The 25,430-nt window shown below is 37.6% G+C and overlaps 1 protein-coding gene across 6 annotated transcripts in view; it reads right to left on the bottom strand.

The window, feature by feature from the left end:
• Pax (Paxillin) overlaps positions 1-25,430 on the bottom strand; it is a 79,111-nt gene that overhangs the window by 6,000 nt on the left and 47,681 nt on the right. For 3 of the 6 annotated variants that reach the window (XM_034984629.2, XM_034984628.2, XM_034984630.2), the window contains exons 2-5: positions 13,797-14,041; positions 10,143-10,533; positions 4,918-5,014; positions 249-474 (exon numbers count right to left, since the gene is read on the bottom strand). In XM_034984629.2, the coding sequence (XP_034840520.1) occupies positions 249-474; positions 4,918-5,014; positions 10,143-10,533; positions 13,797-14,041 (959 nt within the window). Of the gene's footprint in view, positions 1-248; positions 475-4,917; positions 5,015-10,142; positions 10,534-13,796; positions 14,042-17,143; positions 17,544-23,128; positions 23,409-25,430 lie in introns of those variants that run through there. The other 3 variants (XM_034984626.2, XM_034984631.2, XM_034984627.2) reach the window with 3 other exon arrangements.

Genomic DNA, 25,430 nt, shown 5'->3' with positions numbered 1-25,430 from the left:
TTTTTTGTTGGCGTTTATTGAAAAAATTCTTAACTTTGGATTGGGTCCCACATTGTAACATTTACTGAATTTCCTTGATTGCAGGTCATTATAACGTTGAAGTCAGATAATAATGTCATAAGATCATCATCGTCATCGGCCATCGCCGGCACATTACCGAGTACGTGTCTCCTCTCAGAATGTTCTTCCGCTTTTCTTCCTTCACCGTTAAAGATACATACGATCATACAGTTCTTTAACAAACTAACCTTGAAGTCAGATAAGGAAGCCATGAGATCGTCCAACTCTTTAGTAGCACTGGACGCATGGTGTTGACGCACTGTGGTGACAACGGCGGCCGGCGGCGGTGGTAGGGGCTGTTGCGCAGGTTCTACCACCGTTTCTTGCACGGTGACGGTGACTTGCTTCGTTCCGGGCCGTGGTAGGGTGCCGGCGTTGGATGCCGGCGGTACAGGCGATATTGATGTTGCCCGACTGTTGACAAACGAAATAAATGTAACCTTAGATGCAATATTAAGAATACATCGTCGCCCAATTCAAATGGCAAAATTTAGTTTCTCGTATGAGAAAGCCATCAAGAGCTAAAAACGTGTTTAAAAATTATAAAATACTGTAAAAGAATAAGATATTTTTCAATGGATTATTTATTTATCTGCTAACATAGCGATATAACAGTAGATATAATTTTACAAAAGGGAAAGTCAAATGAATTATTGCATTGCAAATAGATTTTGTTGACGGGCAATATTTCTTGAAGCTGCTCCAGTGCTGGGCAGAAATATGCGTGTAAGTATGTCTTAAGGATAGGGTGCGTTTATTATTATTATCATACCATACAAACTTATACCATACCATACCATACAGCTACTATCATGTGAGTGTTGTTATAAAAAAACAAAAAAAGATTCCGACGAATTGAGAACCTCCTCCTTTTTTTGAAGTCGGTGAAATGGAATGTTTAATTGTTTTACATCAATCAAATCGAGAGACGGCAGACGATTTTGATTTGTAGACAGAGATCGTTGTATGCATCGAGGAGTAATAAAGCGGTTCAAAACAAGCCAAATTGGAACGTGTACCTATTTGGCAACCTCCTTCTACACATTATTCAGACAGCCAGACACTCCCTAGTCTAGATTTATTCCCTTTCAAAATGTCCCGTATCATATAGAGGCGTACTTGCATAGGTCTTTTTATTGTGAATTTTTGAGGGGTATAAAATTGCAAAAAATTGAATTGCGAAGTACAGATATCTTCTTTTGGTGTCTCTTCTATCGAATGTTGGCAATCATATTGGCAAGTTGAACTTTTGATACTGCAGCTCTAGTGATCGTGTGCTTTTATTAAACTATTGGTCAGTGCAAGGTTCTTCAGCTAACTACAGGTATTAAATATTTTGCTGTAAATACATAACTCTCTAAATTAAAACAAATTGACAATGCTAAGACAGAACTGCCCTTTTCTGATGATAATGTCGTGCAAAGGCTAGTAGTATTCTTTTTAACCTGTCCGCTTAAAATTTTCAGATTTATCATCTTTCCCATTTTTTCACTTTTGTGGTAGGCTTACAGGAAAAGTTTCCTGTAAGCCACAAAAGTAATAGTATATTACTGCACGAGACCGGGAAGTAGGCGTTTTCTGGTCGAGTGCGAGTTAGACGGCCGAGCCTTGGCGAGGACGTCTATGACACAAGGCCAGAAAAGCACTCCCGGTCGAGGCATGTATAGTGCTTTTCAAAAAAATTAAACAAGTAAATTAAAAAAAACAAATTTTGCTAATTCGGCCTCTGCTCTCAAATTAGGAGGTCTTCTTAGATAGGTAGGTGTTTAGTACGTTCATAAGTTTAGGTTAATATAATATTATTTATTAACTTCATACTCATAGATTAGACTAGATTATAATCTTAGTAGAGTACTGCTGCCAGCACTTTACGATCAAGAAAGAAAAAAAAAACATTTATTCAAAAATGTTAGGTGCAAAAGAGATAAAGATACGTGTTAATGAACTTTCCACTATTCTTCTATTTATTCCACGAGTCGGGCTATATCTTAGGCTTAGTTTATAGCCAGTAGACGGTTTTAGTATAAGACAATCAATAAATCAATCACAGACGTAGGGCCAGGTGTAACCGGTGTCGGGGTGTAAGCACTAATTATACAGGGAGGTGCGCAGGAGTTGGAGGTGCCAAAACCAATTACTGTAATATTATTACAATGCTAATGTAGCATGCAGTGTATGATTGTTGTTGACGTTTGTGCTTAAATAACGTACGGATGGTAATGGAAATCATTCGATAAATAATTTTTAATTTTTATTCATTATTTTATTTTTTATTATTTTTTATTCACATATTAGTAATCATGCAATCAGAACAAAAACTTCTATCGTTTGAAGTCCCTTGTAAAGTAAACTGAGCTAAAAGTGTTTTGAGTATACTTTGAAATTGCAATTTCCATAACGAAGTAGAGCTTTTAAAATGGCCTGCTTGAGAAGGTCTTCATTATCCAAATAATTAAATATTGAAACTTTGCTTTAACTCTATTATTATAAAGTATAATATTATTTAGGCAAACCAGAAATAATAAAATCTATATACATATCTAAATATATAAAATGAAAAGATGACTGACTGACTGACTGATCAAACTACTCAGCTCAAACTACTGGACGCATCGGGCTGAAATTTGGCATGTAGATAGCTAGTATGACGCAGGCATCCGCTAAGGAAGGATTTTTGAAAATTCAACCCCTAAGGCGGTAAAATAGGGGTTTCAAATTTGTGTAGTCCACGCGGACGAAGTCGCGAGCATAAGCTAGTCGACAAATAAAAACAAAAATTAATCGTGGTATGTACCCGTTATACACATTAAAATAAGTCGTCAAAACACGAAATAGGCTTATAATCATTGGTATTAGGTATATATCTAGGGCTAGAGTCATCATCATCATCATCATGATCAACCCATCGTCGGCTCACTATAGAGCACGGGTCTCCTCTCAGACTGAGAAGGGTTTTGGCCATAGTCTACCACGCTGGCCATGTGCGGATTGGTAGACTTCACACACCTTTTGAGAACATTATGGAGAACTCTTAGGCATGCAGGTTTCCTTACGATGTTTTCCTTCACCGGTAAAGCAAGTGATATTTGATAAATTAAAACGCACATAACTCCGAAAAGCTAGAGGTGCGTGCCAGGGATCGAACCCCCGACCTCCGATTAGAAGGCGGACGTCCTAACCACTAGGCTATCACAGCTTATATTATATAGGGCTAGAGTAGTGAATGATAAAGTGTAACGAGTCACGCAACCACGAGGAAGATACAGGAATTCTAGTTAAACTAACTGCCTGGATACATAGACCCAGTAGCGACTATTACAACTATGAACAAACTGATGTGACGTATCGATCTATTTGTGGCCGACGCGAAAATACGTTTCCACACGGCTCCCTGCACGCGCCAAAATATCTTTAACCATAATTACATAGGACTTGGACGCCATGGAAGAGAATTATAACGGGAATAATAATATAATACAATATCTCTATATATAAAAATGAATCGCTAAATGTGTTGCTGATCCCAAATCTCGAGAACAGCTAAACGGATTTCGCTAATTCTTTTTTCATAATATTTCTTGAAGTACGGGGATGGTTCTTACGGAGAGAAAAATTTAAAAAAAATCCTGGAAAAGAGTAGACTGTTAGGCGGTACGAAGTTCGCCGGGGCAGCTAGTAGAAAATAATTATAATGAAATCAGAGTCATTAATAACATTACTACCGTGAGCCGTTTCCACAATATAAATAACAAATAATTTTAAGAGGTTGGCAAGTTCTACAGATCCCTGTACTACTAATACTACGATTTTAATAAATCATAGGTAGAAACAATCATTCATCATACGGAATATGTACGTCGCATCTTCCGTTGACAGATTGAACTTGAAACTAAATTCAGCGTTCCTGTTTTTACTCATAACGTAACTGTCCCCGATACATGTAACGGAAAATGAGAACATCGCATGAAAATTAATTTCCATGCAAAATGTTTGGCATCCGTTCGGTGTTTGCAGTCAAAACAGTTATTGAACTATTAAAATTAGTTTAGTTCATTACTGCGCAACACTGTCAAACGCTTCATGGAAATCATAAATTTTTGTTTTGATTTATATTACTTACTTTAGTATTGTAACTTTCAATAAATTCATTGAGAAGTCTGAAGAAACCTTTCAGTCACCGCTATGCATATTTATTAAATACTAGCCTATGCTCGCGACTTCGTCCGCGTGGACTACACAAATTTCAAACCCCTATTTCACCCCCTTAGGGGTTGAATTTTCCAAAATCCTTTCTTAGCGGACGCCTACGTCATAATAGCTATCTGCATGCCGAATTTCAGCCCGATCCGTCCAGTAGTTTGAGCTGTGCGTTGATAGATCAGTCAGTCAGTCAGTCAGTCAGTCAGTCAGTCAGTCAGTCAGTCAGTCACCTTTTCCTTTTATATATATAGATGCATATTAGTAATAATCTTAACAAATAAAAGCCAAGTGCGAGTCAGACTCACGAACTAAGGGTCCCGTGCTCGGGTATTTTTTTCGACATTTTGCGCGATAAATCAAAAACTATTATGCGTAAAAATAAACAAAAATCTGTTTTGGAATTAACAGGTAAAGCCCTTTTATATGATATAGTTATCTTACTTTAAAATTGATAATACTAATTATTTGTTCATGAACATTTTAATTTTATTTTGTGTGATGTGACTACAAATTCACGGTTTGCGGATTTTTCCCCTTACCTGTGCTATAAGACCTACGTATACCTAACATTACCTAATATTATTATGGTCCCGGGATGATATTTGTTGCAAAGCAAGTCGACCTGCTGAATTGTGAGTTTGAAATGATATCACTTACCCATTAGGTATATCGGTGCTAAGCTGGTCGAGCAAGGAGTCCACAGTGGGCCTCGTGGAAGCTGGACTTGTGGCGCCGTTTGTTCGGGAGTATCCATCTGAGACAAAGGATTAACTAGTACATGAAGATGGATTTTTTTTAAAGAATATTAGCCAAGTTATTTGCTGACTAATATTCCCCTTTCCCGTCCAATTAAGCGTTAACCTTGTGCTAGGAGTAGGTACGACAATAGTGCAACGGGTGGGATTTGAACCGGCGACCTTTCGGTTTTCAGTCCGCTCCTTTGACCGTTGAGCTATCGAGGCTCTATCGTGTGATTAGGTACATATTTGATGATTATATTGAACTAGCTTATGCTCGCGACTTCGTCCGCGTGGACTAGACAAATTTCAAACCCCTATTTCACCCCCTTAGGGGTTGAATTATCATAAATCCTTTCTTAGCGGATGCCTACGTCATAATAGCTCTATCTGCATGCCAAATTTCAGCCCGATCCGTCCTGTAGTTTAAGCTGTGCGTTGATAGATCGGTCACTCAGTTGGCCAGTCAGTCAGTCAGTCACCTTTTCCTTTTATACATTATTTAGATTAATGGTCTCGTGACATTTTGAACATTGTATCTAATGTAAACCAATCATCATCATTAACCTATAGACGTCCACTACTGGACATACACCCGTATTCACAATCATATTACATACTATGAAATGGCAGTGTGCTCGAACGCATTAGTGTGGATTCCACCAATCAGATTATCGAAAATTGACGTGACAAAATAATCTGATTGGTGGAACCACACGCTGTGCGTTCGAGCGCACTGTGAGACTTCATAGTAATGATTGTGAATACGGGGGTAAGGCCTCTTGTAGGGACTTCCACAGGCTTGTGCCGACTGAATCCAGCAGCTCCCTGCGATTCGCCTGATGTCGTCCGTCCACCTACTGGGGAGTCTTCCAACGCTGTGCTTTCCAGTGCGAGGTCGTCATTCCAGCACCTTGGGACCTCAACGTCTGTCGGTTTTTCGAACTATGTGCCCTGCCTATTGCCACTTCAGCTTCGCCACTCGCTGAGCTATGTCGGTTACTCTGGTTCTCCTACGGATCCCTTCATTTCTGATTTGATCACGTAGAGTTGGTAATGTTAAGCTATAAGTACCTCAAATATTTCTTCTTGATTTCTTAAATCAAAAGAATAATTTTATTATTATTTATTAAACACTATTTCTAACATTGTATTTATCACATTTGTTACCAACAAAAACTTAAAAGAAAACTCTTTTATAATTCTGTCTGAATGCTGCCTGAGATCCGATCAGTTTGACTTATTGACCGAAATACTCGTAATGTAGAATATTTTCGCGCTAAACATTTTCATTGGTGTTGGAACATCACATTACTCACAATGTTATTTTATACGAGTATTTTTAGCTTCAAATCGTTATAAAACCCGCATCAAACACGAAAGTGCTTTATATTAATAAACCACACATTCGATATTCTTTACTTTATTATTTGAAACACTGTACATACCTACTTGGGAACTAAAACAGCTGTTTCAATTCAATCGAGTATTGTTTTATTCGATGTTTTATTTTTAAAAGAATTTGTAAAGAGTAACGTACGTAGGTACGGTCTACCTATCTATCTCAAATGAGGGTTATAATTATGTTTTAGACCGTTTAGTTCCACTAGTAAAGTCTTGTAGGATTTCAAGTACTAATCTCAGAGTGAACTCTAAGGGTCAACTCACACTGGCGCAGAGTCGAAGCGACGCGTCATATTTCGCAGCGCATCGCGCGCCTTCGCGCGGCGACGCGCATCTGTGCGCGACGATGCTCGTTTCATTCATATATCTGTACTAAATCGTCGTATATTTTCCTGTCGTGGTCGGCGACTCTGCGCCAGTGTGAGGTGACCCTTAGTCTCCAATGCTTAACATGGGTAGAGCCTAGAGGTAAAAGGATTTTGAGAATACTTTATCATCAGTATGATCATCAGTGCCGTTTGCGAGCTCGATCCTTATTTGAATTCGTATATCTACGCGCGTACTGCACTGCATGACGTAAAGTTTGATTGTTCTTTAATAGCTGTGAAATTTGACGTAATGGAATGCGTAAGTCTCGCACTTTCATTATGATCTATCCAAACAAATCTTCTCGGTAGGAACGGCATTCCGAACCAGGGGTAAGGTAAATTAAAACTACCCGACGATTCGAAAGCGCTTGTAAGAGGTCTACTTGAATAAAAACATATTCTATTCTATTCTATTCAAAAGAAGAAACTGACTGACTAACAATCAACGTACAGCTCAAACTTTCAGAATCTCGAGATTGCATTTAGGGTTACTCATTGAAGTAGATTTGTTTCTTTTATACACCATCTAGCAACAGCGAATTCAGCGGCATACCGTGTCGTCGGCTACGATCATGGGGCCGATTCTCTTGTACACAATCTGCAACAGGTCTAAATCTAGTGCTATCCTTTTCCGCAGGCTACATTATGAAAGGGATAGCAATAGATTAAGACGTGTCATTTGAGTTTAGTATAGAGATTGTGTACAAGAGAATCGGCCCCAATGTTCGCCTAATCACATTCATCTAAATCTACATGCCCTATATGGGGTATAGGCTACTATGGCTAGGTATTGTCAGTTTTATTATCGTCTATTTATAAGCCCGTCTAAACTGTCTATAATATCGCTGATATCATCGTTTAGGTGTCGTTCAGTCACGCTCGCTACCATGTTATTAACTACCGTTTCACTATAAAAATTCTTCGATATATTTTAAAACAATAAGGTAGTTAAGTACCTACTATTAAAAATCTTATTCCTCGAGATGTTGACGGAGCTTCTTGCCAGATTTTTCTTTGCAAAATCTAAATATATAAAACGAAAAGGTGACTGACTGATCTATCAACGCACAACTCAAACTACTGGACGGATCGGGCTGAAATTTAGCAGCAGATAGCTATTATGACGTAGACATCCGCTAAGAAAGGATTTCTGAAAATTCAACCCCTAAAGGAGTAAAATAAGGATTTGAAATTCATGTAGTCCACGCGGATGAAGTCGCGAGTGTAAGCTAGTCTATATTATGTGATAGGACGTAATCCTCGTAATATGTTTGCTCAAGTCCGTCAGACGCTTGCACTGGTACCTTTACTAGATTTACCTACAGTTGGATTTCGTTATTCTACTGAGTCTACTATTTTCCCTTTGAACCGACAATTAACCCGTTCATCATCATCATTATTATATACAAAGCACGTGTTGATGTCTATTCTAGCGCTCTTGACATTTGGCAATGACTTCAAAAAACGTATTTTTCGCTTTTACTAATTACCATTGAAGAACTAATGCCAAATTTCAGCCCGATCCGTCCAGTAGTCTTAGCTGTGCCACCTTTTCCATTTATATACTTAAGAAGATTTCGAGTTCAAGTAATAGGTTCTTGCCTACTTAATATTTCCGATGTTGCCGTAAATATTAATCGTAGAACTCAGTTCATCACCAAATCTTCTGATCCAAAAGATTGAGCTATGGGATGGGAGGTACGCAGATGTATAGAATTGCTATAAGAATGAATTGTATCTGAATAAAATACTTTTATTTCATCCGCCAAAACAGTATAAAATTCGTCATGAAATCTGACAAAAAGTCTGCTGATTTTTGGTACACAAGTTTATTTCTTATTCATCTCATCAATGTAGGTGCTAATCGAGAAAAATCCATTGTTAGCCACCTTCGAATCTTTGAATCGGGTGGCGGTAGAGTGACAAGTTCCTACTAATAAAATATTGTGTTGGTTTATCCCCTCGAAAATTGAATTCAAATGAGAAACACCGATTTCTTCAACAAAAGCTTTTAAAGTGATTTGTATGGATTATACAGATATAATAATGTGTCGTAGATTATCTCATAATATGTTGAGACGTTCATTTCCACAATTCATGTTTTCGTCGGAAACACTACAGCTTTTCAATGACGAGTGTCGAAATTTCACTGTCAACTCCGTGCCAAGAGTCGTAACGGTCCCCACATTGTAATATTTGTGGGGGAGAGGTTAAATATTGTATCGGATTTAATGGATGCTCTCATAAAATCATTGACGACATAACCAGAGTGAACTACATAAATAATAATTCATGGATGTAGGAAGTAATAATTTTTATTAGTCTTTGAATGAATAAATGATTTTGATTTGATTTTTATCAAATCAAAATAATTTATTCATTATAAGTCCCGCAAATTGCTATTGCGCTGGAACCTCGTCTCATTAACATCGAAATGACGTCATTTCAATTATATATTTAAGTAAAACTATACCATCAGCTCGAAACTTCAGTCTAGTGCTGACGTCACTAAAATGGCGGCCACGTGCATTTGCAATTTGCGGGACCTTACACCATTATTCACTCTTTGATTGTCAATTGTTGAATTTGTAAGAAAATTAATGTATAATGCGTAAATAATGAGTTTTCACGCGCCATTTTAACTTTATCTGCTTATTTTATACATTCATATCAGTCGAGCAAGCTACTAGTTTCTACTCTACTGAACGTAGTAAGTATAGTAAGTGCCATATGAAGTGGAATATAGAACACTTGAAAGTAGTTCAACGCAAAGACAAACATCGCTCGCACATTAATCTGAAATCTAAACAATCTGCAACGTTCGCTCTATTTCAGTACACGCTGGGAAATCGCGGCCTTGCCAAAGACAACATCTCACTTATTATACTTAGCATGGAAACTAATAAACCATGGAACTAGTTACTCCTTTGAGAGCTAGGTGCACTTTTTCCAGCTATCTTGCCTTAGAGAATGAAGGCTAAAATGTAAATAAAGCTAAAATGAAACCCGCCAAAATTAAAAAAAAACTTACAACTTCGATTTTTTTAGCGTTTAAACTATCGTGAGTGATTTCCATTATATTTAATATCTGTCAACGGCTTTACTCACGTATTTAGTCGACGTTAGCCCGACTAGTTTCGAACTCATCCTCTAAACTACGAAACTAGACGGGCTAACGTCGACTAAATACGTGAGTAAAGCCGATGACAGATTTTATATATATAACTTCGATCTTGTGTAGCCACGTGACTTGACTGTTCTGTGCGGCAGTATTCGATGAGCTTTAGACTGCATCATCATTCAACAAGGAGAGAGAGCCAAGTAAATTCCAAGCCTGTCAAATTGTTTGAAAAATAATATAAAACGAACTTACCACTTCGATCCGTATACGTATTCTTCTCAACATAGTTCCCGTATCTAGCGTTACTGAGGTCATCAAGTAGCGTGTCTAATTCTGACAGATTCCCTCGACCAGTGGTCCTGCCATAGCCAGGGGACTGACTAGTGTAGCCAGGGGACTGACTAGTGTAGCCAGGGGACTGACTCGTATATTCAGTCCTAGTTGTCCCTTGATTACTGTTCCCAGGGGAATGACTTGTATATTCAGTCCGAGTTGTGTAGCCAGTTGATTGGTTGTTGAAGCCAGGGGACTGATTGTTATAGCCAGGTGACTGGGTGGTGTAGCCAGGTGAGTGGCCATAACTTGTGGTAAATTTTGCTGGTGCTATTTTTTCGTGGATTGTTGTTGTGTTCTGGTAGGTGGGCTGTGGACAAAGAAATATATGTTTGAAATTTATTCGGTGTACAAAATTTCGAAAGTTCTTTTACAGGTAGGTCTCAAGTAGCGACATCTAATTTCTTACGTCGCATTACGTAGACAGTTATTGGCTGCTATCCAAGCTATATCCATGAAGATTTTCGTAACACTTTCCAGCTAGGTAAATAAACTCATATGAACTAGATGGCGCTAAGTATGTGAAAATCTATACATTACAAATGCGAAAGAGAGTTTGTTTGTTTGTTTGTCCTTCCTTCACGCACTAACTAGGCAATCGACTTGACTTTTTATCCCGGAAAATCAACCCGGACAACAACTACTTTACAATAAAATTAAGCTTAATAACACACAATGCATATTGATATCTATTCCGGTAAACTAACTAAAACTATTGGCATCCTATTCAAAATGGTTTAGTTCTGCCAGTTTAGTCTTGACTAAAACTAATCTATAGCCTTTTTTATTCCGATACAAGTTAGCGCTTGACAGCAATCTCATCTGGTGGTAAGTGATAATGCAGTCTAAGATGGAAGCGGGCTAACTTCGAAGGCGATTCACTGAATCCATACCCCTGATTGGTTTCTACGCGGCATCTTCCCGAAACGCTAAATCGCTTGGATTTGCCGGTAGGGTCATCACTAGCTACGGCTGAAGCCTCCCACCAGACTAGATCGGATACAGAGTCTGTACTGCATTGAGCAATGTGCTCTCACTAAAATCTACATTTTGTAGGAATTTAGTATTATTTTTCATCCACAAAAACATACTTAATTGGCTATTTGACTACATCAAAAATAAGTTATTACTTAGTAATTATTAAGGTCTTCCAAAATACGTAAAATCCACGTCCTTTGTTAGTTTTAAGTGTTATAACCATTTTAAATTATGGATTAAACTGAAAAGTACGTCATTATGATGTGACGTCAAATTCCATTATTTCATAGAATATCGCATTACACTTATTAGGCATTTTGCGCGTTTTGACGTTTGATAAAAAGTTACTGATTTGACTAGTGGTCAAATACCGTATTCAGGCACATCTGTGTAATTGCCATACAGGCTGTAGAAAAACAACAAATGTACCTATTTTCATTACTAAGAATTTTAGTCATAGTAATGATTGCATCGCAACGGAATTCTGCGAATCTGCACCTAGGGAGAAGGGGCTATTTGCAGATCATAAGCAAAACATTCATAACTTACTGACGCAGCCATAACAAAATAATGCTCGACTATCATATCGGGCTTATTTAGTTTTGATTAATCTAATACAATGAAAGAAAAGTCCTGACTCATTCACTGATTGACTCATCAACGCCCAGTCCAAACCCTTGGATCTAAAAAGCTGAAACTTTGCATAGAGGTTCCCTGTGTAATGTAGACAAGGAATAAGGTTGAATTAGAAATTGTACTCGAGAGGCAGCCCAGGCAACGGTTGACCTGCAGCAGTTCAAGTGGAGACTCTGCCTCAACCTGAGGCATGGCAGATTCTAGTAGGTGAAACCTACACTAATTTAGTTTCGATCTGTAAGCGACAGATCGAAATGGCAATCGGGGAGGGAACGCCCCACACACCGAGCTGTTGCGGACTAAAGATATAACACTGACTCCATTTTATTTCTATTAACCATTCAGACGGTTAAAACTGAGTACATTTTAATGTAGCACAAACAATATATTGTGAATGGTTCTATACTCAAAGTATACGCATACTACGTATTTGGAGGCTACGTTAAATGTTTTGGCTAAGTGTATTTTCGATAGGTGTGCATCGCAGAAATAAATAGAAAACTAGTAAACATCGCCGCCGTAACTATTACTTAGTGACTCAGTGAACCACAAATATAACTTACATCATTATATTCAATGTTTACAATATTTATTAATACATTAATAAGTGTAGATTAGTCACAATCTCGGTTCTATCATAGACTTTACAAGTGCTTTGTTTTAACTAGTTTTTAGGCCTCTTATAAAAGTGGTACTACTATGCGTAATAGATACCTACAAGCAAAACCTTAAGTTTCTAGACCCGGCGATTGATCTGTCAGTCAGTTTAATCTTCTATATCTAACTATACAAAAGGAAAGATGACTGACTGAATGACTGATCTATCAACGCACGGCTGAAACTACTGGACGGATTGAGCTAAAATTGGGCATGGGGTAAAATAGGGGTTTGAAATAGGATGTGTAGTCCACGCGGACGACATCGCAAGTCATAAGACTGGATAAATGATTGACTTTGACTTTGATAATTAACTAATGTATAGACTATAGATATAAGATAATGAAGGTGATGCAACTTGACTTATGATATAAATTAATGCAACTTTATATTATGTAGGCAGTTCATGGTTCAAAGCGATAGGATAAACAAACGATGACTGCATACTAGTATTTATATGGAGGAAACTGGAAAGATTAAGACTCTGTTCATGACATACATTTTGTGACAAGGTGATGGTCAAGTCAGTCCCATTTGCTAATGTAAAACAAATAAAACCTCAGATTCAGAGAAACCTTATGAGATCATAAGATTTCTCTGAATCTGAGGTATCTGAGAGGTAGCCTGATGTAGCTGTTATATCAATAGACTTCTACAGTTGGCATCAGGTAAAAATAACTCTAAATTTAAACCGGCGCGGTGGGTGATTTATCTACATATTTGGTCTGACTTTGCTGCCGCGTCATTAGTTCGTCAGTCATGTTTTTTCAGCCTACGCTGTAGGAAAATACAGACAGGACCCATGCGCAAAGTCGCAGACATCCCTATTCCCTTCCATACTTTCTATATGGTACGTCATGTTTATAACGCCAGCTGTAGAAATTTTGATCTTGAAGATCTCCTCGATATTTTTAAAAAAGATTCTCCTCTAAGCAAGTTAATTCGGAAGAAATTATTTTCCAAAGAGCAGTCCATTTAATTATTATCGAATCTTTAGATCAAAACTGTTTCAACTCAATAACCTCGCCTTTTGAGATAAACCTAATTTTTTAATCCCCGACTTGCGAATCTACAATCTGTATGCGAATAAAACTGTAGTAACTATATTATAAAATATTCATAACACAATAATTCCTTCTAAATCTTTTTTTAGAATTTTACTTAAATATTTTCTGTAAATTAACAAACAATCTGTTATTTTTAGTTCTGAAAAACGTCCTTTTTTAGTTGAAACAGTTTTGATTTAGGGGTGCATTATAATGTTCCGACTAGGTTTTTCAGCAATTAAATTTTTCAACTTACAGATGAAGGTTTGGCATAATCCGAACCGATGTTCCTCGAGCCATTGATCGAGCCGTATCCGGTCGAGGTGGGTGAGCTGAGACTTCCTCCGGGTGAACTCAACCGCCCCGGAGAGCTGCCCCGACCGAGCGGTGACCCGGTCCGGCCCGGGGAACTCGTCCGCCCGCCCGGCGAACTGGTCCTGCCAACCGGACTGCTCACTCGTCCCGGATTTATGGAGTTCTGGAGGTCCGCTAGCAGGGCATCTGGAATTGATAAAGGACAGATTTGAGTTGATGTGGAAGACATTTTATGACTTAGAAATAAAGGCGGTTAGGAAGTTATGAATCAGGATATAGTCCATCTCCATTCATGATTTCAACCAACTCCGTCTAATAGTTTTTGCGTAAAAAAGTAACAAACATACACAATACACATCCTTTAGCCTATAGTAGTAGTATTAGTGTAAAAAGTTTTTTTTCCCCAGAAAGGCTTTCGTTAAAACCCCGATAAAACCCCTCCCGAAATCAATTATTGGCTACGGCCATGTGAATACATAAATACATGGTTTATCCATAGTTTACATATTTACTCAGACGTTAAATAAACGAGTGGAATAGGTCATTTGGATGTGATGTCATGTTGGTTAAAATAAATCGACGGTCTTCTAATTGGCACCAATGAACGCGCGACGCGTTCACAAATTAACTTGGTCGTTGGCAAAAGTTATAGCGCCATAAAGTGTTCCTTCGTAAATCGTAACACTAAGAGAAATTTCCTAACTTCATACAGATTATCTCTTTTCATAAAAACTTTTTAACAAATAAATAAGCCGACGAAATAAGAAACTGAAAAGCGGAAAATGAAATATACCTACCTTTTTAGTCCTAATAACTATGCTCCTTTAACTAATATATAAGCAAGTCTAATTGGACTTGCTTATATATATATTAGTTTAAGAGCATAATTATACTATATAATATACGTCCAATAAAAAAAAGCATCATGAAAATCAGACTAGGTATCTACTCTGTAAAAATATATGCGTGGACAATGGACATACATAAAAAATATACGCATCGACCATGTTGAATTTAGAGCCTTCTCTTTTCGTCACTTGAAAACCCTTTTCTTTCAAAATCACCGATATGGAATCAAAATGCATCTGTCGATCAAAACTTTTGCAGTACGCCGCTACTTTACAGTTTTCAACCAGTACCTATGTGATACAGATAACAGAATCTTAAAATTTTATTGTTTTCGCGAATACGCCTGTTTTGCATTACGAAAAAGCTTCTCCGGCCTTCAAGTAATGGTGATCAAAAACGAGTTTTGATTTTGGGAGAGTTCAACGGTCCCATAACACCTTTTCAATACAGTTAGCAACAGCAAACTCTTTCAAAATTAAACAAAGTACAAACAGACCAGAACAGTCACTTTTGTATATTATTGTCAAAAATTTAGATTTATTAATGGATAACATTAAAGATAATCATCTTCTAAATATATAAAAGGAAAAGGTGACTGACTGACTGATCTATTAACGGCTAACGCACAGCTCAAACTACTGGATGGATCGGGCTGAAATTTGGCATGCAGATAGCTATTATGACGTAGGCATCCGCTAAGAAAAGATTTTTGAAAGTTCAACCCTTAAGGGGGTGGAATAGGGGTTTGAATTTTGTGTAGTCCACGCGGACGAAGTCGCGAGCATAAGCTAGTGTACTATAAGGTGATTCATGTACTTTTTTCGATTTAAAGTTTAGAAGAAAGGCGTTCAATGCGCTAAGCTATTAAGAGAAGCGATTATAATGTAGGGTTTCCTACACGTCCCTCGTTACATCCATGCACATCTCGGGTAGAAAGACAAAGAATTACATAGAACAAAAGACTTAACTATCGAGGACGCAGTAGACACAATCGTCGCAAGCTTTATTGGTACGATTGGCACTGTTGGCAACACTGAGGTTGAGTCAACATTTCATTCAGAGCAATCTCCATCTCCAATCTCCAACCATCATGTCAGAGGAAAGAAGTAAGCGACACGTTGAAAAAAGTCAAGCCAATAAGATTATTGCGACTACCACATTGATTCATATTTCATATGCACTGATTGCATCAGCCATTGGGGAAGAAAATTCCGAGAAATCCATTCGGAATAATCCCAATGTCACGACTAATTATTATATGTGAGGTAGAGTAGAGTTCCGTACCTCAAAAGGCAAAAGGAACCCCTAAAGGATCACTTCGTTGTCTGTCTGTCTGTCTGTCGTATCTGTCAAGAAAACCTATAGGGTACTTCCCGTTGACCTAGAATCATGAAATTTGGCCGGTAGGTAGATCTTATAGCACAAATAAAGGAATAAATCCGAAAAGCGTGAATTTGTGGTTGCATCATAAAAAAATATTAAAATGTGTTCAAGAACAAATAATCAGTATTTTCAATTTTCAAAGTAAGATAACTATACCAAGTGTACTATACCAACTATACCATAAGTATCACACGGAAGGGTTTTGCTTGTACATTCTAAAACAGATTTTTATTTGTTTCTATTCATAACAGTTTTTGATTTATCGTGCAAAATGACGAAAAAATACCCCGAGTACGGAACCCTCGGTGCGCAGGTCTGACTCGCACTTGGCCGGTTTTTGAGTAGTAGCAAGCATCGGCTAGTACAAAAAATTCTTTATCTGTTCCATCATGTAAGCACTCACGTAATGTACGTTATCTTATCGGTCAAACTGCTTAAAGAAGCATTGTTACTGAGATACGACAGAGAGCTCCACAGTTCTGAGATGAGACACTTAACGTTTTATGGTTTTCGTCACTTAAAACATCGCCGTCTTTTTACGCAATGTTAATTTGGGTTTATCACTTAAACGTGGTAGTAAAAAAACTATTTTCGATTAACAGTCTCTATGTTGCGTGTAGAGTCGGCAAAGAAAGTGATTGAGTATTCAAATAATGTCTTAACTAATAAAAATTAATTAAATATCCATTAATTACAGATTAAAGAGCCTTATCTTCCTATATGAATATGAAATCGATAAGTCACAGATAAGTATTATAATGGGATCCCATTATAATATCTGTGACTTATAGTTTTAGCAAGGGAAATAGCCTCTGTAGTTAAATGAGAAGTAAACGAAATTCATTTTAAAGTTGATCATCAATTTCTTGATAAACTTGTGACTTACCTAAACCAGATTTTGAGTTCTTTCATTAAACCTTACAACAAGAGATTTGAGCTATTTTGGCTCATTGTTTAATTTCTGCATTAAATTCTTATTTGTCAGCTGGCCATATCTTATGTTCTATAGCTACTTCCTATCAATGTACTTACTGTAGATAAAAGGAGATACAATACCTAATCCTTCAACTGCCTCGAACACATCCGCGTAGTCGGTTTGAGGCTGAAGATTTGTATGGGGTTTCAATATTTTCCCATAAACATCGTCATTAACATTGTAATGCGCTTTCGACATTATGATGGCACTTAAGTAAGTTAAATCCAATTTTCTTAATTTATTCCTCAGTTTCCGAACGATCACTAACACTCAATCTGCTTTTAACAGAATCAAAATTCTTTCTTGATTATCCGGTCAGTTACTAAAGGAGAATGATCTCGCAAACTGGTTGCAAAGAATTCGCGAACTTTCATAAAATTAAAAAAAAAGTTACACGAAAAGGGCGGCGGAAGGATTCTAAATTTAAATATCTTTGCCCTCTAGACGGTTTAAGGCGCGGGCGGCTGTCTTATGGACTAATGCAGTACTGATTCACCTCAAGCGCAGACCGCAAAAATCGCGCACGGCCTAACACATTGTTCACATAAATATTTGGGATTCCGCGGTTTTTTCTTTTAGACAAACGAATACGAACAGCTACTGTAATGGTTTACGCCTATTTCGTCACTGTATAAATGTGTTTTCAATTATAAACTAGCGTCCGACTGGCTGAGGTGTTTTCATTTTTCCTCAGCTAATATTTACATCACAAGTAAGAAGCCGATGTAATTACTAGATCCCGTAACTTCGTCTAACTAATTATTGTTTTATTTTACAACTAGATGATGCCCGCGACTTCGTCCGCGTGGATTTAGGTTTTCCTAAAAATCCCGTGGGAACTCTTTAATTTTCCGGGATGAAAAGTACCCCTATGTCCTTCCCCGGGATGCAAGCTATCGCTGTACCAAATTTCGTCCAAATCGGTTGAACCTCGTGAAAAGCTAGCAGACAGACAGACAGACAGACATACACACTTTTGCATTTATAATATTAGTATGGATGACAATATTTGTAACTGACCAAAAGCGGATTGCAGTTCAAGATTGAGACTAGAAAAACGTTTGAGAAGATGACAATCCATCTTGGTAAATTCTCAACCAAATATCTAATCACAAAAACTAAGTGTTTCTACAAAAATCTAACAGAAAGTGTGTGATGGGTAACTATCTATACCCTACCCTTTACGAAATATTTCCGCTTTTCTGATAACTTTAGTTAGTGAGTCGAATATTCAGCTTCCGTTAAAATTCACGGTTTTCGGATTTTTACCTTTACTTATCTCCCCGTTCCCACTTGTCGTTTGTCACTTGATGTTCCAATGGCAGTACATTTTAACACAAAATCGGTTTCCGACAAGTGTGAATATAAAATCCTATTAAATCTTCTGCCACTGGAACATCCGATTTAAATCCGAGGTCGACAAATGACAAGTTTGAACGGGGGGAGTAATCCACTGCTACTTTCCAAATTTCATAGTTCTAGTTCAACGAGAAGTACCCGACAGACAATGAAGTGATCCTATAAGGGCACCTTTTTTCTTTGTAGATACGGAACCCTAAAAAATAATCCAGCGCTTGATACGATTAAAGATGTAAGTCGATCAATGGACACTGACGCCAGCGCAGCGCCACACCGCGTTGATAGTGAGGCGTCACACGATGACGCGCGCTTTACGGAATTTGTCTCGACTGCTCTCACAGGCTTCGCTTTACGACTACATTAGTATGTTTTTCGAGTATTGGTACAAGACAAATACTAAAAATATGCTAAAAACCTAAATGTTTCGACATCAAAAGGATGTTGCAAAAAGTAGACCCTACTTGTGTATTCTGCCCCCTCAAACAAACCAATTTCTATGACTCAAACGTCTTTATGACTAAATTCTAAGTCGAAGGCATGTCGAAGGTTTTATTTATATTAACAAAACTCTGTAGTGTATTTATCAAGAACTAGATGATGCCCGCGGTTCTTGAAATCCCGTGGGAACTCTTCAATTTTCCGGGATAAAAAGTAGCCTGTGTCCTTCCCCGGGATATAAGCTAACTCTGTAGGTACCAAATTTCATCAAAATCGGTTGAACGGTTGGGCCGTGAAAAGTTAGCAGACAGACAGACAGACACACTTTTGCATTTATAATATTAGAATGGATTGTACCAAATTCCCAAACCAAGCATTAAAAGTTTCAAGATTTTTTTTATTTCAAGGATACCTAACCAGTTTTAAGTTTGCACAAGGAATTCCACAAATTAATATGATAATGGAGCCCAGTAAATTGGAACCTATAAAATGGTGTCTCAGTGACGATTTTTAACCGACTTCCAAAACGGAGGTGGTTCTCAATTCGATCCATTTTTTTAATGTATATACACTGATTTTTTCGAGGTTTCTGGACCGATTTGCAATTTTTTTTTGTTTAATCAACAGCAGAAGTTTCCGTGGTGGTCCCATAAAAATTTCTGGCCCCAACTCCTTAATCCTGGATGCTGCAGGGTTACTGCCCGTTACTCTCTATTTAAATTAAATAGAGAGATTTAAAAGTAATGTTATTCTAGAATATATTTAATTCCGCACGGCATGGCACTTTGGGAAAGGGAAACATTATTTTAGACCTGTCAATTTAGTTCGGCCAAGAGACAAAATCTCTACCATAACCGGATTAACACGTTTTCATTCGGAGGAGACCCGTGTTCGATAATGGACCATTCGATGGGTTGAGATGATGATGGTGATGATAAAGACTATAATATTGTTATAAAAAAATCTTAATGCTAAAAATGAAACTGTATGAATCTAAAAAAAACTTTAGATAAAAAAATTCAGCTCATAAAACAAGAGAAACAAAATATATAAACCAATTCGACGGCACTGGTGTACGGAAAAACTTATTTAAAGTTTATGAATGCACCAAATTTGTTGTAACCTGCAAATATTCTTCTTTAATAAATAAATAAATACAAATACAAAATACAAATTAATGTTAAAAATTAAAACTAAGAAATACTAAGAACAAAAATGATGTCTTGTTTGAGCGTAATGAGCTACTGCGTCAGTATGATGCTGCAGTATTTGACAACTGCAGCGCTGATTTTCAGGCAGAGCTCTAGTGTCACGACCCGACAACGAAACAGTGTTCTTTATAAAATAAAAGTCAACTAAAATAATAAAACTTTAGTTAACCAAATATTCCTAATGAAGATTCATTCAAAGAAATGAATACAATCTTATTGCTGATGCTGAGTACTGTAATAAGAAACCATATTCACACGACTTAATGACAAATGATACACATCACATGGTTCTATAAATATACTTACTCCTAACACGACTGGCGCCTGATTTCGAACTGAGAGCAAGATCGCGGCATTGAGCAAACACTGTGGTAATACTAAAGGCTACATTGACTGATAAAGGAATTTATTATTGAATTTATTCAGGCGTCCTAGTGACTGTAATCTATACTATAATATCTAATACAATAAATGTATAGAACTGAACTTGAAGAAGAAGAAGAAGAAGAGATTAATTAAATAAAATCACTACCCCTATTATAAATGTGAAAGTGTGATTGTCCTTCAATCACGTCGCAACGGAGCAACGGATCGACGTGATTTTTGCATGGGTATAATTTAAGACCTGGAAAGACCTATGACGACCTCCCTGGCGCAGTGGTGAGCGCTGTGGTCTTAATAGTGGGAGGTCCCGGGTTCGATTCCTGGCAGGGGTTTGGAATTTTATAATTTCTAAATTTCTGGTCTGGTCTGGTGGGAGGCTTCGGCCGTGGCTAGTTACCACCCTACCGGCAAAGCCGTGCCGCCAAGCGATTTAGCGTTCCGGTACGATGCCGTGTAGAAACCAAAGGGGTATGGGTTTAAAAAAAACTGCCATACCCCTTCCAGGTTAGCCCGCTATCATCTTAGACTGCATCATCACTTACCACCAGGTGAGATTGCAGTCAAGGGCTAACTTGTATCTGAAAAAAAAAAAAAAAAAAAAAAAGGGACATGCTATTTTTTATCCCGGAAACTCAAAGAGTCCCACGGGATTTTTATAAACCTAAATCCACGCGTATGAAGTCGCGGGCACCAGCTAGTCCAATATACATTTTAAATCACCGTTCTTAAAAATTAAAAAAATGTACTATTTAAAATATTCGAAAAGAGGAAATAATATATAGTCCGCGACTGGTCGAGATGGCAACCGGGGTATGAGGCGATGGGGCGCCCTGCACACCCGCACAACACCCGCGCTATCCCCATCCCGATTGCCATCTCAACCTGTCGCGTAATATAGTTTCATCGATAGTCGACAGTGCAGTAAACCCGAACCGTTTCGCAGCATGATATCAAACCGCAAGGTTATCTGCAAGTTGACACTGCCTGCCTGATATAGTGTCGTGCTTTGTTTCACTTAGAAATTAGCCAAACTAGGAAGAAATTGCGAGAAACATTGAACTAACAATTAATATAACTTTTTTCGCGCTAGATTGTATGCGTATTTTCAACAAGGTTTTGATAAATAAACAATTTGATAAGGATATGTTTTTCTTTAGGACATTCCCTCGTAAGACTTTGTAGTTCATGCTTATGCTCGCGACTTCGTCCGTGTTAACTTCACTTTCGAACTCCTATTTTACACATTCACAATTTCAATCACAATCATTTCTTAGCGGATATATACGTCATAATAGCTATCTGCAGCTCAGTCAGTCAGTTAGTCATATTTTCCTTTCATTTATGTCACAATTGAGAACATATTGAGGATCTTTTATAAAAATAGGTAGGTTCACAACTTTTTTAAATAAGTAATAATTAACAGATTTTAATTTATTTCTATCAATTTTGAATCTATTTCAGTCAATTTATTTCTGTCTATAATAATTCCTCCAATTCACCTGGTTTGCCAATACCTACCCCAAAAGATTTTTAGTCCTCCCGAGTTAATTTCTGCTCGATAGTTGGATTACCTTTTCGTGTTATCCCACTTCTGATTTAACATTTAAAATAAGTTGTTCTACAAATATTGATTCAGATGTAGTCATGGTATTATGGGCCTGGCATGATCACATAGTGATTTAAAGATCCCTTAAAATTTTTGAATAAAAATAATAGACATCAAATCAAGTCATACTGGCAATAAGTAGGCAATAAAGTGTAGTCCAATTAACACAAGCACGTGGGCACTTTAAAATGATACAATGCCGTGTTTGTGCTACCAGTCGTTAGTGTATTGTATCAACACAGATGTCAACCTACATTTCCAATTACCAAGCGTCTAAGTCATGGACTAAGAGTCCGTGAGGGCCAGACATTCGTTATTTTATGAAAGCTGAAAGTTTCTCTGCGCATTGTCCCCAACACAAGTAGGAACAATCAGCGACTATGAAGTTGATGAATCTTGGTGGCTTTGACAGATAACAGGTAACAAAGACGTATATAATCTTTCGTCAACTTTTATATTTTCTTCGGAATATAATTAGAAATCAGACAATTTTATATTCTAAAACAAATTTTTATTTATTTTATGCATAATAGTTTTTGATTTATCGCGCAAAATGTTGACAAAAATACCCGAGTACGGAACCCTCGCTGCGCGAGTCTGACTCGCACTTGGCCGATTTTTTTTTCAGGAGATGGCAGTTCTTATGTTTATGAAAGACGCGCCACATTTATCGGTACTCAGGGTTGATAGAAATACATCATATAAGACTAAGAAAGAATTGGAAGATAAATGAATAAGAACAATTACGAGGCAATTAAATAAATAATTGCTGCGAACCATAATGATAATGATAACCTACTGCAAGTATGTAAATGTATACCACCTTCTAATAAAATGTGTAAATGGTTCGTCTTATATTTATTTGAATAGTGCTGAAGATAAGTTTCTACAGTTTGCACAAGGCAATGAGACAAAAGGTTTGCAATAATCATAATATAATTTGCGATTACGCAGTTTGTTTACGGTATGGCATCCCAAACGCTCCAGTAACACGCTACCGATATAGAACAAGGCCGTACAATAAAAGCGACTTGACTCATACCAGGTCCCGACTGCTCAGCACTTACCTAGATATGAGCTGAAATCGCTGAAATATCTGCGCCAATCCGTTGCACTCAGGTCTTGGTTTTCCTTGGGTGCGTTTGGTGCACGTTCGACACTGTACTTCCTCTCCAACACGGGGGAAAACGAGACGGATTTGGGGGATGCGGAGCGCGTGCGCACGGACGCCATCCCTCACGTCTGGGGTATAAAAGGCGGAGCAGAACAGAATTTTCCTGCAGTCGTTTTGCGACTGCTGCTTGAAGTAGACTGGTTATTTTGGTGTGTGAGACGCAGGGTTATCGGAGGCGCGGGCGATGCCGGATGATAGCACGGTCACACTACTCAGCTGGCGACGGCGTTACGCGACGTTCTATTCCCGTCAGATTGATGGTTTCGACGCTATATTTCATAACATAAGGGACCGTCTTCATCAGTGTGTTTGGGTTTTCGTAAACCACTTAATTAGGTACGCGGGTATACTAAAGCTATCTTATGGTGGAACGTGCTAAATGCTAAAAAGTAGATAGGTACTTATTTCGATAATATGCTCAATTTAAATAATTACCTAAATAATATTATACCAGACCTGGTCCGAAGAAATCTCCTTTAAAACAACAATAAAATAGAAATATTATGAAGCGAAAAAAACTATTCAGTTCGATCCAATGATCTCAATTAGGCACTATTTCTAACATTGGAAATTACCTCCTTCCGTCCATTCTCCGCAACATACCTACCCATAGAAAATTATAGATTACGTGAAACAGTGGTTTAGAAAGTCATAATACAAATTGCATGTAATTATCAACGTACGGGACCACAGCTAAATGTGAAGGGCTCACGCGAGGTCTCACACCTGTAATTTACGTTCGCTGATTACATAAGAGTAGTAGACTATTCCGACGAGTGGTGGGCGGGCGACCGGCGCCCTAAAAATACAGCGGAAATTGTCGTGAGGCAAAAAAAATATATTTTTTTTGTAGGAAAGATTGTTTTCGAACCAGGTTTTTGTAGTCCAAAGATAAATTTAAGTACCACAGGTTCCAATTAGTTAAGTAGAGGAGAGGTTTAGAGATGAGCTTGAGTTAAGTTTACTGGTTCAGTTAAAGGACAATCCGTAACTTACTAAACCATACCCCTATGGATCACAACCATGATAGAATTTTAATTTTTGCAAGCTCTACTAGCTTTTCGTAGCTGTGTTTCCCTTAAACAGATTTCGATTTCATACCATAATCGTATGTAAAAATATAACAGGTAATCAGAAACAGAGTTTTTTTTACTTTTTGCAATTGTTTTTAAATCTACAATTATCTAAAGCAATGAAAAATATTAATAGCAGTAATTATTTATAATTTGCCTATGTATTATAAAACAGATGTAGGCGTTGTTCTCCAAGTAGGCAGCACTATGGCATATTATGTACTGCCAAGGCCGACTACAGAAATAATATAAGAATCATAAGACGATAAAATTAACATCATTTTAATTGTATTAGCATCTGGCTTTGTTGGCATAGCATATATCCTATATGCTAAAACTCTAATCAAGATTGTTTTCAAATACCTATTATGTCTGCTGGGTAGACCAAGTGAGGGGTACGTTGGAAGCGTCCTTACATAAGTAACAAGCAAGGTGTCAGAGAGGAGTACCTACCTAGAGATGGATAGTAAAGCCTGCCCACAACACTGCAGTGACGATCACGACCGCTCTTCGAGAGAGGTGACAACAAAGAAGAAGAGTTTATTATAGTAGACCGTATATTACTATTGACTACTAAGATAGAAGATAGATATTAACTTGATAGAGTCTATTTACCTCAAGCAGGCTCCAGAGGCAAGAAAGAAAGAGGAAGAGTCGTAGTTGTTTGAAAATTGTTGTTAATTGATTGAAAATATTTTCAATACATGGGTTTTGATAGATTTGGTTAGGTTTGAATATTTTAACGGAAATTTGGCAAACCACAGACAGAGAGAGATATTTGTTTCCAATACGTGTCTACAAAATTTCAATGGTTATAATATTCAAATGAGAATCAAACTACGTTTGTATGGAGCGCGCTCCGAACTAACTTCTCTTAATGTTTCAAAGTAAGAAGCGTCCCTAATGCATTTATGCATCGGAGCTGCCAGTAGGGATCTGCGTCAAGTTTCACACCGTATCGAGAAGGTTACGGCGGCAAATAAACAAACGCACAAGCGCTGCCTATTAATAAATGATAAGCATTGAAATAGACAACTAGCACGATCTATGCGTACTTATGAGTAAACAAGTACTAGGATTCTTACTGAAACGTACGAATATAGAGAAATATTTGATTAGAAG

Source organism: Maniola hyperantus, chromosome 3, assembly GCF_902806685.2.
Source record: "Maniola hyperantus chromosome 3, iAphHyp1.2, whole genome shotgun sequence".
NCBI classification, from domain to species: Eukaryota; Metazoa; Arthropoda; class Insecta; order Lepidoptera; family Nymphalidae; genus Maniola; species Maniola hyperantus.
The sequence above is the reverse complement of the archived record's forward strand: the minus strand, read 5'-3'. Positions and strand labels throughout refer to the sequence as shown.